The 15,299-nt window shown below is 37.5% G+C and overlaps 2 protein-coding genes across 3 annotated transcripts; one reads left to right on the forward strand and one right to left on the reverse strand.

The window, feature by feature from the left end:
* Positions 1-1,512: 1,512 nt before the first annotated feature.
* LOC137739655 (probable E3 ubiquitin-protein ligase RHC1A) lies at positions 1,513-3,820 on the reverse strand. 2 transcript variants are annotated; one of them, XM_068479305.1, is made up of 2 exons: positions 3,672-3,820; positions 1,513-2,793 (listed from the first exon to the last, which is right to left on the reverse strand). In XM_068479305.1, exon 2 carries the CDS (start codon positions 2,720-2,722, stop codon positions 1,769-1,771), a length of 954 nt encoding a protein of 317 aa, XP_068335406.1. In that variant the 5' UTR covers positions 2,723-2,793; positions 3,672-3,820; the 3' UTR covers positions 1,513-1,768. The 2 variants fall into 2 exon arrangements, with proteins under 2 accessions (XP_068335406.1, XP_068335407.1); XM_068479306.1 differs by having other exon boundaries at positions 1,513-2,837; positions 3,672-3,816.
* Positions 3,821-4,588: 768 nt separating this feature from the next.
* LOC137740348 (glyoxylate/hydroxypyruvate reductase A HPR2-like) lies at positions 4,589-7,466 on the forward strand. The gene is made up of 2 exons (XM_068480213.1): positions 4,589-5,138; positions 6,404-7,466. The coding sequence occupies exons 1-2, from the start codon at positions 4,716-4,718 to the stop codon at positions 6,920-6,922; spliced, it is 942 nt and encodes a 313-aa protein (XP_068336314.1). The 5' UTR covers positions 4,589-4,715; the 3' UTR covers positions 6,923-7,466.
* The last annotated feature ends 7,833 nt before the right edge of the window (positions 7,467-15,299 follow it).

The raw sequence follows: 15,299 nt of genomic DNA on the forward strand, positions 1-15,299 counted from the left end.
CTTTACAATAATTAATTGGAATTTGGTTTGTTTCGAATTGTTTAATAATCCTTGTGGAGAACGACCTTGCGAGAACCATTTTATACTACAACAACCTTGTCATTCTTGCAAGTAATATATGAGGTTTTAACCCGTTTGTGTGTGTGGTAAAATCTCTATCACTAGTCAAATGTAGCCCCCTCTTAACCTTCTTTTTGGAGCCCAGCTGCTTAGTTGCAATAATTGATTCAAATTCAACGACTAAATTTGAAAATATTCAAAGGTAGTTTAATTAAATTGACCAATAAATTTAAATATAAGCTTAAAACTTTAATTTAGGGAGCTATGTTTGGCCCCTGAGATGGTATATCAGTATGGTCTGACACTGTTTATTTAAAAATAATTTTTTGAAGGGTTATAATTCTAAACAAGATTATATTTAGCCATTTCAATGGGAGATGGCCTTATAAGTAGGAGGGAAGGAGAAATATCATTCATTCGTGGTTGATTACCAGTTCTCCAATGCATTAACGACCTACCTATCTAACAGCAAAGAGTCTTTTGGTTTTAAGAATGTAATAAAAATATATTAATTATGATTGTCTAGTGGTATTTCTGTTTATTTAAAAGAAAAATATCATTTATTCATGATTGATACTTGACGGTGTTGTTTTGCTTGATGTAAACATATTAACAACTGTGGACCCTTCAGCACGACAATGGACAATACAAGTTGGATTCCAAATTTTGATCCCCATTAAGAATTTATTAATTTTATCACGTAGTAGTGAGTTAGTTCAAAAATATCGAATAAGAATAAAAAAGCATACTGTAATTTGTTTTTCTTTAAAACAATGAAATATAGTTTAATACTACCATCTAGTAGTATTCATCCTTACTTGTCAAAAACGAATTTAAACTACATTATTGCTAACCTATTATGAGTAAACCCTACCCCTCTCCTTGGTGTAGATAATATCATTTGTTCAAAAAAAAAAAAAAAAAAGTAGGATATTTCAAAGCCAACATGTTGAAACTTCCATTTGATCATGTTTAACAAACCATTCAAAGCCAACAGTTTTGATTTTGTTGTTTTAATCAACAGTTTTGATTTTGTTGTTTTAATCTACTCCAGGTCATCCTTAGCTGTATTTTCTGATTAGCAAAGTTCCCATCAATATCCATATGCTTATGTAAAGATTAGCAAAGCGACCTAACAAAACCCTAATTTCAAAACTTTACGCATAAAAGTCAGCATGAAGCATACAAACTCAAACTCACTACTATTTTACAAAATGTTTGGCAACTTCTTAATCATATTCATTGAGAAGCTAAGATGAATTTGCTTTTTTAGGTCTGGTTTATCCAAAAACTCATCTCCAACATATAACTGAGCTATAATTCATCGAGAAGCGATCATAATTACGAGTCCACAATCATTCATGTATCTGATCTAATAATTTTCTAATGTAATCTTGTCTAGATTAAAGTTTGACTTGTATGGAGGATCTTCGAAAGAAAAGTCAACGAGTATGAAACATAAAATGGGAATCAAGAACAACTTAGAAGCACAAATGATTCACAAAAGATAGAAATACACAAAAGAAGGAAACAGTCATTTACATGGAAAGAGGCATAATAAACACCAAAAGCACCCTTTTAACAACATACAGTAATACAGATGACGGGTCTCAAACCCTTGCTCACCGCTAGCAATTTGCTTAGTTCAATGGACAGCTATGGATTCTGATCCCAACGAAAGCAAGCAATAACGTGAACACCGTTAACCCTAGACGTCGAACGGCCATCCTGAATACCCCATCTGATTATTGTGTTCGCGCATAGTTGATGAACTACTTTCAGTTGTCGGGTCATGGCTAGAGCTGGAGCTGGAGCTGGAGCTAGAACTAGATGAGCGAAACGGCCACAAATAAGAGAGAGGATTTCGCCTTCCTTGGTTTTCTCTACCACTCTCCCTTGCACTGGTGTTACTACCAAAACTACTGCTTCTACTTCGACTACTTGTGGTATGACCACTTCCTGCTCCTGGTGAACCTTGTGGAGGGAGTTCTTGACGGCAAACAGGGCATGAGTTGTGTTGTACTAACCATGGTACAATACAATCTGTGTGGTATAGATGGTCACAAGGCATTTGCCTTGCTTCAGATCCCAACTCGAATTTGTCCTTGCAAACAGGGCAGTGCGCATCAGAACGGAGATGCCTGTTTGTGATCTTAACGGTAGGCATTGCATCAATTGAACCTCTGGAGGCTGGGGCAGGGCCTCGCCGGTCATTAGCTGAAAGCTGCTCAAATAGTTCTTCTAAGCCAGGACCTACAAAATAATCACGCACGTTACCTCGTGTCACGCCTATTCCAGGAGACCCATTGAAAAGAGCTTCAAAATTGCCGTTCCCAGACAATCGAAAAGGAATTTGGCCACCAAAAATCAAGAGAGGAGCAAATGCCGGGTTGCGCTCAGGAACTAAATCTGATCTTGCCCTAATGCTATCATTACGCCTTCTGTCTGTCAATTGGTTCAACACTGAGAAAGCTTCCAAGAACCTCCTGTCACCATCATCATCATTGTCCAGTCCAAAGAAATCCATTGGGCTGACATGAACCATATCATCAAGTTCTTGAATAAATCCTCCATCACAGCCTGGGCAAACCGCGTCTCGCCCTCTCAGCCGAAATGGGTGCCTGCAATTGTAACACCAGTGGGTGTTTCGGCCACCTGACATCCTCTCCTCTTTTAGAAATTTATGGGTACAAACAAGTCTCGTCCCTGAACTCCTCAATATTTAAGCATCACCTGAGCATAGTGACATAGGAGATCGCAATTCAAGGTCAAGCCGCCTATTTCAAATTCAAAATCATTAAGATACAGTATGGACCTAAACAAGTTCGAAATTGGCGGTTCATATAAAGTACTTGAAACTGCATTCCGTACTGCTTACACAGGAACATAAGAACTTAGAACTCAGATTGTATAAGATATTTATGCACAAAATAAATAAATAAATAAATTGTTACAATTGGTTTCCAAAATCCAAATAGATAAACAAATAAACAAACTCCAATTTATTTCCTATACGATTACAACAATTACCCAATTCAGATACTCCAAACCAAAATAGAATTCGAGTCGAATTGCATCCATCTATTTCAGGTTGATCATTGCTTGAGTAATTCCATATTAAACAAATAAACAAAATTTATAACCATGATCACATCAGCTCAACAACAGTATCACTCGGATATAATCTTTTTGTAAAACAAAAACAAATATATTTTTATATTTAAACTTTCAATCCAATTTATTTCCTGTACAATTACAGTTACCCAATTCAAATACTCAAAAATCGAATTCGAGGTCGAATCCAATCCATCGATTTCAGGATGATCATTGGTTGAATCTAAACAATCAGTAATTCCGTATTAAAAATACCATAATAGTCAGCTAAATTAAAGCCAAGATCAGACTTTAATCATCTCAAAAATCAGTAAATTCAAATTAAAAAAATAAATATGAAAGAAAAACACTAGTCTTATTTTGCAGCAGGAAATTCAGAAACTTGAAACAACAAAGATAACACTAACTTCAGATTCATAAAACCATCAAAAATATTTCATACATACATACATACATATATATATATATATATATAGTGCAAAAAGGAAAACCCTAACCTTGAGAAGGCGAAGATATGCACAAATATCTGAGACTGTTTCCGTATCGATGGTGCGACGAAATGAACGCTGTGTTTTCTCTCTCCTCTCCTCCCTCTCTCCCTGTCAAGTATCTTCCTTCAGATTGATCTTCTGTTACATCACACCCGTTAATTTGATCCTGCGGCTGGAATTGAGCGCCTGTACTTGACAAAATAAAGACTTAGACAAGTCAAGTCAAATCTTAAACATTTACATGACATTTTAGTCCTCAAATTTTACGTTAAACAACTATAAATTTATGCGATTAATAATAATATTTTAAAAATGTAGTACGAGATTGTAATTGCACATAAACTTGAGAGTGTAAACTTTAATTTACTCATTAAATTTTAATTGGCCTAGGGCTCAAGCCAATCCATCTACCCCATCCAATTTGGTTTTGTTATTTTTCTTCATAAACAAGTAAGTAAATGTTATATTTTATACGAATACTTATATCAAAAAAGAAATAATTAATGTTCAATGAACAATAATTGAGAACTTTTACCTTTGAAAAACAAAGAAATTTAGTAAGTTATACGGCGTAAAATCAAATAAATTTTAAACAGTCAATACTATGAACTATATAGTAAATTATGATAACAAATCAACTTAGAGAGACGAAAATTCAACTTGGAGAGGAATCTCTTTTAGAATTGACGTTGGAGTATTGCGAATGTAGATGTTCGCAGTTCAAAATATTGTGAAAATTCAACTTAGAGAGACGAAAGTAAAACCTCAAGAAATAGTGGGTGACGTAAGTGTAATTTGTGGTATATTATGTTCCACTTTGTAATTTGACTTTTTATCATGTCTAGTTCTGCAATTTGACTCCATCCAACAAAACGTCATCATCTTACCTGTCCTCCCGCAGAGGCGCGGTACCCACCCACCAACCCAACACTGCCACCCAGACCAGTCACTACCACCATCAGTTCACCAAATCCCAACCTCTCGAACCGTTTTGATATCTGGGGCACCCAAAAAACCCACAACCAATCAAATCCCACTCCAAATCCATCAATGGAGTCCGTCGGCGTCCTCATGCCAGTCCCAATGTCCCCGTACTTAGAGCAAGAGCTCGAGAGGCGCTTCAACCTCCTCAAGCTCTGGACCGCCCCTGAAAAAGCGGAGTTCCTCAAGGCCCACTCCGGCGCCATCCGAGCCGTCATCGGCAATGCTGGGAACGGAGCCGACGTCGGGCTCATCGAGGCGCTGCCGGAGCTGGAGATCATCGCCAGCTTCAGCGTCGGAATCGATAAGGTGGATTTGGACATGTGTAGGGAAAAGGGTATTCGGGTCACGAACACGCCGGACGTTTTGACCGACGACGTGGCGGACCTTGCGATTGGGTTGGCGTTGGCTGTGTTGCGACGGCTCTGTGAGGCTGATGGGTATGTGAGGAGTGGGGGGTGGAAGAACGGCGACTACAAGTTGACCACCAAGGTTTTGTTTTTTTACCGTTTTAGACATAATTTGAATTTGATATGTTTTTATAATTATTGCTTGTGGATTGACAACTAATTTCTTAAAATGTTTTAAGAGAATTGGAGATTGTGGTAAAGAAACCAATTGTTGAAGTAAAAAAGAGAGGAATAAGAAATGTGATATGGATATTGAAAAGTTGAAAGGGTGATTTTTTATATGACTTTACTGATAAGATTCAAGAACATCATGACATGAGGTTGTGGATTTGATGTTCAACTTGTTGTGCAGTGCCAAGAGCTAAGTAGTGCCTGCATCTGCAGGTGAAAATTAGTTGTTGCTCGAAAAACATTACTCACTCGAAGATGTCTCCAGTTGTTAGTCTTTATTGAAATCGACTTTGTAATAGTGATGCATTTAGGATGACACTGAGCCAGCTAAGGTAAAATGGGTGAGATTGTAGTCACTAGTCAGTGTACTGCAGGTCATCTGTTTTTGATTCTTGTCTGGACTGGTCCTTCTACCAATGCAACAAGGCATTCTTGCTGGCGTTGTCGATTTCTTATTCTCTGAGTCTGTGTATGCACATCTTTTTCCTTTTTGGTTATGGAGTGTACCGCGTTTAGTTCATTGGTTGGAAAATTCTGACTCATTGGCTGCTTTATTCTTGGTCTTTGTGTATGTTGAAGCTTTGCTGTTTGCATAACTGAGGTTCTAAGTTTCAAATTTAACAATGATAGATTTGAAAATTGGTTTGGGAAGGCATAGGTCTACTGTTGTTGTTCATTTTATGCATTCCAAGCTCCGTGTTTAACATGAGAGAATGCAGATTATTAGTCTTGATTTGATTAAATTACTGAATTTCGTAGATTGAACTAATGTAGTTCATTCTGAATTTTCAATTTAACATACTGCATTGTAAAACTGGTTTGCAAAGAAATTGTAAACTGTTGATGTGCTGCATTCAGCGTTGTTGCGCATTTAATGAAAGAAATGCTATATATTTTCAATGGTAACCGGAGACGTTTTTCAACTAATCATGGCAGGATGCCCATGATGTGTTTATAGGGTAGTGTAAGTGCAGTAATTTTGTGACAGAAGTTAGATGCAGCTCTAATATGAAATGTTAAGTTGATATTGAAAAAAAAAAAAAAAAAAAATCAGCAGTAGTTTGTGTTTTCTTCCTGAAACAGAGTTATTTGTGAAGTTAGTAACTGCAAGCAAGTTACATGTCTGTCCTGAATCTGTTCTTCGTTAAAACTTTAATAGTTTTTCTTTCATTTCAGTTCACTGGAAAAACAGTGGGCATCATTGGATTGGGAAGAATTGGAAAAGCAGTTGCCAAGAGAGCCGAGGCTTTTAGCTGTCCAATCGCATACTACTCCAGAACAGAAAAACCAGATTTACAGTACAAATACTATCCAAGTGTTGTGGAGTTGGCCTCCAACTGTGATATCCTGGTTGTTGTATGCCCATTAACTCAAGAGACCCGCCACATTATTAATCGTGAAGTCATTGATGCTTTGGGTCCGATGGGTATTCTCATTAACATTGGGAGGGGTCCTCATGTTGATGAATCTGAGCTGGTATCTGCACTGCTAGAAGGCCGGTTAGGTGGTGCTGGGCTCGATGTTTATGAAAATGAACCAGATGTACCTGGGCAACTGTTTCAGCTCGAGAATGTGGTACTCTTACCTCATGTAGGAAGTGACACTGTGGAAACAGACACTGCCATGGCTGACCTTGTGATTGGGAATCTTGAGGCTCATTTTTTGAACAAGCCATTGTTGACGCCAGTGGTTTAACAGTTATGGTATCTAAAGGAAAAGTTTGTTGAAGGCAGCATCGTCTTGATCAGATACCATTAATCTTCTTCAATTAAGAACCGTTGTTCCAAGAATTGGCAAATGAATCTTAAAGGCAAACAGGCTTCTGCTTGACTAGAGATGATTTCACCCGTTTATCCAATCAGTTATATTTTTCTGGATGTAGTTAGACTAAGGATGGTTCATTAACAAGTCTTTTTGCTTTGCTTCGCAGCTGCTTGGAACCTCTCATATGCATTCAGCTTGATACTCGCAGGCCAAAAGATCTCTCCTTTAACCTAAAAAGAAGAGACTGCAACTTCAAAGTTCCCTCAAAAGAGAGAAGGAAGAAGAAAGAGGCAAATGAGAGGAGAGAAATAGAAAAAGAATGTGATGAAAGCAGTTGTAAGTTTGTTTTGCTTATTTGTTTGTTTGTTTGGCTTTTAAGCCTTTGGATTATATGCAAGTATTGTAATTAGAAGGATGTAAATTGAATACTAATTGTTGTTTTATTTTCTTAATGTACTCCACTTCTTCTATGGAGATCGAGCTTAACTAAATTAGTTAGAGCAGTGCTCCTTCCCAGGTTGAATTTGATGAGGCCCAAGGGCACATGCCCCCTCGTAATTTATCAGAACTACTTTTAATATCTCTTTTTCAATCAATTTTTTTTTTTTTTTGGGAAACAGACGAGTTAAAAAAAAACTAAACAATATCGGCGTCTCTCCAATGCAATTCTATCACTAGATCCTCATACAAGACTACCAAAGGAAAAATGTATATTTTTTTAGCGAAACAACATTATTTTTTTAGTAAATTTTGAAGTTAGTCATTTTTAAAAAATAATAATAAAAGGCCCATTTACGCTCAATGAGAACACGTGTGTGTGTGTGTGTGTGTAAGTTTATGTGGTCTATAGCCATTAAGAGCCACTATAACAAATTGTCAACCGTTCATTTTCACCGTAAGCCACCAATATTTATGTTCATTAATTTATCCTTGTAATTTCTTTTAGAACTTTCCATCTTATTCGTATGAGTTAAGCTCCAGTATGAGCCATATGTTGTTATTTATCAGTAGGGGATGGGCTTAGCCTCACAATGGGTTAGCAATAATGTAATTAAAATTCGTCTTTAGGTGAGAATCAAATCTAAGACCACTCACTTATAAGTAAAAAAGAATATCACTAGACTGTAGTATTAAGTGACATTGAGGTGGCTACTTTAGATTGGTTATAAGATGGAGTTTTTGGTAGGAGAACCCTAATATTAGGATGAGGGCAAAAGGTGCTATTTCATTAGTTATAGTTTGCTTACTGTTGGAAGCTATACTTTAACGTGGCACATCATGGTTTATAGCTCTCTCCTTTTATATTTTATATTGAGGTTTTAAGGTGCTTGTGAGCACTTTTCGTGTAAAGGGAGATGAGAGGTGGTCTTTGATAGTGTATGACACCTTTTCCATGCATTTGCTTGATCACTACGCAGTAATAGATTAGGAGCAACATGCCCCATTATTTTACATCGCGCAAAAGAATCGGCTGCAAGTGGTGCATGCAATATGGTTCTCCTAGGGCAGCAGAAAGTGGGGGAAAAAGAAATAAAGAAAGTAGAAGAGTTAACACAGTGATTTAGGAGTGATCAAGGAGCTTGCTGAGTTTAGCTATTACGGTAGTGACGTGGATCTTTTGTTTTAGTCTTGGAACCAAAGTAGGAGGTTTTTTGTGGAACTTATTATTATTGGGGTAGGTCTTGTTTAAGCTTTGTGAAATATATGTTATACTTGGTATGTTTATAACTGATATAATCATTTGTATGAAACTTTGATATACTATTGTTATTTTCGATAATGTGCATATCGTGATAATGTTGATTATATGCAGTGATAATATTCATACGACTGTTTGGTGAGAATCAAAGAAGTTGTAGCGATTTAAATTTTTTTCAGAAACTGGCGAGAATTTCCATTTTTCCGACGATTATGATGGTAAACGTCAGACGTCGCCGACGTCGGCAATCGGAGTGAGGGAAAAGACACGAAATATTTCGTTAGATTCCTAGAATATTCCTTAACAACGTCAACGTATATTCTGTGATATTCTGTTAGTTAACGAAATATTTCGTCCGATGATAGTTAACGAAATATTTCGTATTAGGACAAAATATTCCAACCGATTCCAACCATGCGTGGGGCACGTGGCGGCGCGTGCAATGGCGCACCCCGTGCTCACGAAGACCAATGACGGGGCGTGGCGGCGGCTCGGGCCGAAAACCCAAAATGTCATTCTTAGCTAATTTTGATGCCCCGAATCATTTTAACGTAGTTTTATGGTTGCCCGCCACTTAAATTTGCGCGGAGATCCGATCGTCGAATTGTCACAAAATTTTAGTATGTTGCTCTAGAAGCATAATAAGGCCTTAGGAAGTTACAGATCGAAAATTCAATGTGCGGATCTTTCGGATTGAATGACATGGAGTGTACACCGTACCGTTCACGTTTGACCGATGGTTGATTTTTGGTCAACGTGTCTCGAATCCCTCTAGATTGTTGTAGTTGACTGTTCAAGCGAGATTTACGAGTTCTATCGAAAGAATTCTAAAACGAGACTTGTGATTTGCTCTATGCGATGATTGTGCGTGACCGTCTTGATATTTGTGTTAGGAGCTGTTTTTTGGACTCCAAGTGAGTGACTTTAATGTACGTGATATGCTTGATTACCCATGAATCCCCATGTTAGTATCCTTGGTGGATATTTGATTACCCATGAATCCCCATGTTAGTATCCTTGGTGGATATGGCATGGTTTTATAAATGTGTTTTATATTAAATTGTTAACCCATTGTCATGGGGAATTGTGAACCTTATATTACGTCTTGTTTCATTAAGTCGTTTTGAATTATGTTCATTGGATTCTGCTTGGTTCCGTTAAGTGGTCCCGAATCGAGTTTCACTAGGGTTTTGTTGGGCTATTTAGTTCTTTGCTCCATGTGGATTCCGTTGAGTGGTCCAGATCGTATCCTATTCGGATTCTGATGAGTGATAAAGAATCCCTCATACTCTGCGATTCTGTTGAGTGGTCCAAAATCGTATCCTGTTCGGCTTCGATGAATGGTCCGAAACTCGTTTCAGTTGGACTTCGTTGAGTGGTCCAAAATTGCATCCCCTGTCTTCGTTGGTTCGTTGATTCCCTGGATTCGGTCTAGAATGTGAAAGCTTAGGAGATGTAGGCTTCGGCTGAACTGAATCACTGTAGCCCTAGTTTTCAGTGCATTTATCAATTGAATCACTTTAGCCCTAGATTTGAGAACCCTTGTGGTTTGATTTAGAAAGGCCGATGGATTTTGGGTGACTCATTCAGGATTTTCAATGTGTTTATGATTTTATGAATACTGTTTATAAATTGTGATTGATGGACTTGTTTTATGATTATCACATACGTCGGATTGTTGTCACTCATACGAGCTTTGTAGCTTAACCGACTTGTTGATTTGTTCGATGCACCATTCCCACGGTGTAGGGGCGATTATGCAAGTGATAGATTTTAGTTGATATGAGGAGCTTTGGGGTAGCAGTCAGAGTTCAGAGAATGGAGTGCTTAGGTTACCCTTATACATTTCCTTGTATTTCTTCTAGACTTTCTTTTGAGTGCCTATGGGCATGTAGCTTGTTGAACAATTGGTGTATTTGTGATAGAGACCCACCACATTACTTTTATTTGTAAATTTTAATATCATTATTCCTTTGTGTATTTCTTATTTGTATTCCTCGCACCTTCTACAGTAGCATCGTGTGTTTATCCTGGACGTTGGTTGAGATCGGGGCGTGACATTATGTCCCTATTAAGTTGTGGTTTCGCTCACCCTATACATTTTAGACCTTGTAGGTTCGGTACAAGATTAATGAAGGGTGGACAAACTGAGGTTATGTTAGATGAGAGATTTTAAGGATTTTATTTATTTTTATACACCTTGTAAGGATATTAGAGTTATTTGTATATGAGAAGTTCGTTTTTATTTTAAACTCTCACATTATTTATAAATGTTGTATTATTTTTCAAAAAATATTATTTTAAAAAAAAATAATATAAAGTATTATTTAATATTTATTTATATGATATATAATAAATTTACTTAAATTCGCTTAAACTCTCGCCTAACCGCCTAAGCGCTAGAATCCAGCTCGCTGCCGGATTAGCGCTTAGTCTCTCTCTCTCTCTCTCTCTCTCTCCACACACACACACAATTAAAAGGAATTAAAGATATTAAACACACAATGCTATCGCCCAAGCAGTTGACAAAATGCCTTGTAAAAAACATTGAAAAAAAATTTCTGGCAATTGTGCGCACTATTGTTGGATGCAACGGTGATTCTCTTGCATCCGTCACTACTTAGTTGTGTCATCGATGAATTAATTTTCTAACTTCGTCTCTGCTTCTATGTACCCAAATTTGAATCTTCATTCTTCTAATTTAGAGTAGATCAACGCTCATATAAATTTCTTGTTTTAAAGTTTCCATCTATTCCCCCATTTTCCATAGTAAAATGATTAAAACCTACCTATTTTTAAAATTATGCTATTCCAAACTACTAAAAATAAAAATATTTGTTACATAGTAATACGATTTATTGGTATCCTTCGTCACTTATAAATAAGAGGTCTTAAGTTCGATTTTCCCCAAAGGTAAATTTGAACCACATTATTGCTAGCCCCATATGAGATTAAGTTCATCTCTTCTCTCTTAGTGTACATAATATTGATTGAAAAAAAAAAAAAAACAAAAATATTTGAATTTTATGACACCTTTTTTTATTTATTATATCGATATTATTACACTAAGAGGAATGAGAATTCGGTTAAGGCACACAATTGGTAGCTTAATTTGGTATTGAATTCGCCATCCACAAGATTCGAAACTAAGACCTTTCACTTCCAATTGAAGAAGAATATCATCAGACCATAGGCTATCTCCAACCGAAGGCTGACCAGAGGGCTCGTTTTAGCCCTCTGACCCTCCAAGATATTAATATTTTAATGAACTGTACAGGGCCATATTTGCCTCCATTTACAACCGAAGGCCAAAGGGCCATAGGACTCATTTTAGCCTTGTCACAAAAAACCGTCTCTAACCAACAGTCAAAGGGCCATAGGGCCAAACATAATTTATTATTTAAATTTAAAAACTACAACAACTTAAATTTAAAAAATTACAACTTAAATTTATGTTGTTGTAAGCATAATTTACTAAACAATTATGGAGGCCATAGAGAGAGGGAGAAAGTGCAGCATAGAGAGAGAAGAGAAGTGTGTAATTGTGAGGTGTGTGTTATTCCACCACATTGTGCCTTTATTTATAGTAGTAGGGAAGGTTAATTCCTTACCCTTTAGGATTACAACATTCAATAGGAATATAAGATATAGTCCCATATCTACTAGGATTTACATAATCACATTCCTAATCTAATAGGACTGTAACACTCCCCTTGAGTGTGTAAATACCCAAACAAATGGCGCATCAAGTCTTCAGCGATGAAGTAAGTACAGTTGATGAAGTCGTTGGTATAATGAACAAATGCAAGTCTCAGATCAACGGAAGAATGCATAAAAAGGTAAAACTCACAAAACCTCTCTATGGTAAAACCCAAGGTGGGAGAAAAACTCATAGACTAAGGAGAAAAGTGAGAAATTGCATTAAGTCAAAATTATATGTCTTTTGGACGCAAGTAGAAGAGCTCACAAAGGTATGATCAGCCTAGGATGGGTGCCTCATTAAAACCTAGTTAGGTAGCAAAAACCCAGTGGGAAAAATGCTCCTAATCGTAGGGAAAAAGAGTACATTATGATCAAGTGAGTATACTTCTTGACACTCCCCCTGAGTTTGACATAACTTCCAAATGAGAACTATAAGCATTGCATATGATAGTTAAGTATACCAATTCCTCGGACAAGCTTCTGGAAGGTTGACTTCGGCAGTGACGTCGTGTAGAGGTATGCAAGGTTGTCTGGGATTGGCTTGCATGATTTGAATATCTTGATGCTTTGCTGATGTAGAAGTGGACGCAATATGTATTGGTGTTGACTTCGTTGATGTATCATGTCTTGGTTGTGTAGATACATGCGGTATAGTCTTCATGGACCGTCATTGGGACTCAACGATGGATGAAGACACAACAAGTACTTTGACTATGCTCAACAAGAACTTCTAACCATGTCTCACTTGTGGTGTAGTGAAGTGAGATGAGTTTTGGAACAATTTGAAGATTTCGCAACTAAGGACATATTGTTGGACCTTCAAGATATTGCGATATCCTTAACGGTAAAGACATAACCATTTAGGGATTTTACCTTGTGCGGGTTTGATAAGTAACCAGCGTCAGCATAACAAACAAGGCAATCATTATTTCGAGGATCAGGGGGTCGGATCTGCTCGAGATGCGTCGGGATTTGATTTGCCCAAATTCGTAGTACCTTCAGGGTACGTCTTTAATACCAATTCAGTGGATGCATGTAGCGCGGTGCTGCATTTTTACCAAGATCAACAGCGAATGAGATGTCCTGTCTAAATACAATGAGCTAAGTACAACGAATCGCAAAGTTGAACTCTGACATGGAATTTCGGATTCCATAACCTCTTCAAGGGTCTCATTTACATATAACATATAGACGATCAAAGGTATACTCAAAGGTGACACATTCGGGGTGTAGTTCGACAAGTAGACCAAGGTACCATCAGAACAACGCTTGAACTTTAGCTTAAGGCATAAACGAGTTTTCCTAAGATCCTTCATCTCAACTTCCATCTTCAGGTGCGAGGCAGTTTTCTCAAGCTTTTCTGGAGTCTTAATGAGATTCGCGTCAACGACATAAATTGTAACTCTAGCAATTTGGAATAAGACTTCATAGTTTAACACGCAAGGGCATAATTCATCCCTGACTGATCAAATAATTACTTAGACGGGTATACCACATCCGTCGAATTGTAAGTGAACGCCTCAAACAAGTTAAGAGGGTGTTCCGTGGTTTTGGAACTATTTGAACCAGTCCATGTAATTCTTCGGCAACTTAAATGTAAATCTCCGTATCTATATCCCCATGAAAAAAACACTAACCACATTTCATAATGATGCTATCAATCACAGGACGTTTTGAAAGAAACCTTGTGTTGTAAGGCATGCATCATATCACACTATTTCATTCATCTCATAACGCTTCCTTTCCCACTTGTAACATAATAGAGTTACCTTGGGCAGTGTAGGAATGACAGGTCCAAAACACACTTTGGTAAGGAATTTGACCTGGATTGTTATTTTGGTTATCCAATCATTTCTACATTGTCACTTAATCAACGGAACACGATTCAATATCGTTGCTTTTCATTTATGTCGGTAGCTACCATATAAGTGAAAACATCATCAATGGTAATCTCATTTCAATTCCATTTAGCTCATCCAAACTAGTATATTGGACCAAAAACTTCAAGTTTCGGGAGTAATCCGAATTAATCTCATGAGATGGAAATGATTTGAGACAACAATCAAGTGTAGTATCATTGTTGTGTCGTGTTTTCCTCTTATAGGGAAGTGAATCATACGAACCGAGTAATCTGTCGTGCTCCAAGCTAAGACAGATTGATTGGCTATCCGTCGGTGTACCGGACCGTCCAACATGGGCGTCCAAACCATCCAATAGGGGCGACACACCCTTCAGGGATGTTAACTCGACGTCTGTTAAGTACATCTATCATTGCAAGCATGTTTGCAGCTGGTATATGATCTTGTCACTTTAGCTAGATCAGAGGAATGCGTCTGGAGTAAGAGTCTGAAATCTATAATTCATCGCACTTGCTTATCACACTTGTGCGATACGGGGATTGAGATGAGACATAATGGGCAATGTCCACGCAAATTCACGTCGTTCTTCAGGAAAGTTGACGTTCTTATCTCCCCTAACGGAGGGAAGACTGTCTTATTAAAGTAACAACCCACAAATGAGCGGTAAAGAGATCGCATGCAAGGGCTCTAATAGAGCTAGTGTGAAGGAGAATCATAATCGACAAAGATTCACATCCTTCTTTGAAGACCCATGTTGGTACGTTGTGGTGGCGCAACTTGGCACATGGAATGCACACCCAAATGCGTAAATACGAAAATCGTCAGGTTCGTACCCAGTAACCAACTGTAACGTCATATAGGTTAGGTGGCATTGGGTCTTAAGGCGGACCAATATAGTTGCCTACAATATTGCATAGCCCTAGGCAAAAACCTAAAACTTGATACGTTTACCAAAATCCGAGCGATCATTTAAATTGCGCTTTATAATCGTTAGGCAAGGCTATTTGGGAGTGAACATGGGAATTTGATGTTCAATTATAAACCCAAA

Source organism: Pyrus communis, chromosome 7 (assembly GCF_963583255.1).
Source record: "Pyrus communis chromosome 7, drPyrComm1.1, whole genome shotgun sequence".
Taxonomy (NCBI): domain Eukaryota; kingdom Viridiplantae; phylum Streptophyta; class Magnoliopsida; order Rosales; family Rosaceae; genus Pyrus; species Pyrus communis.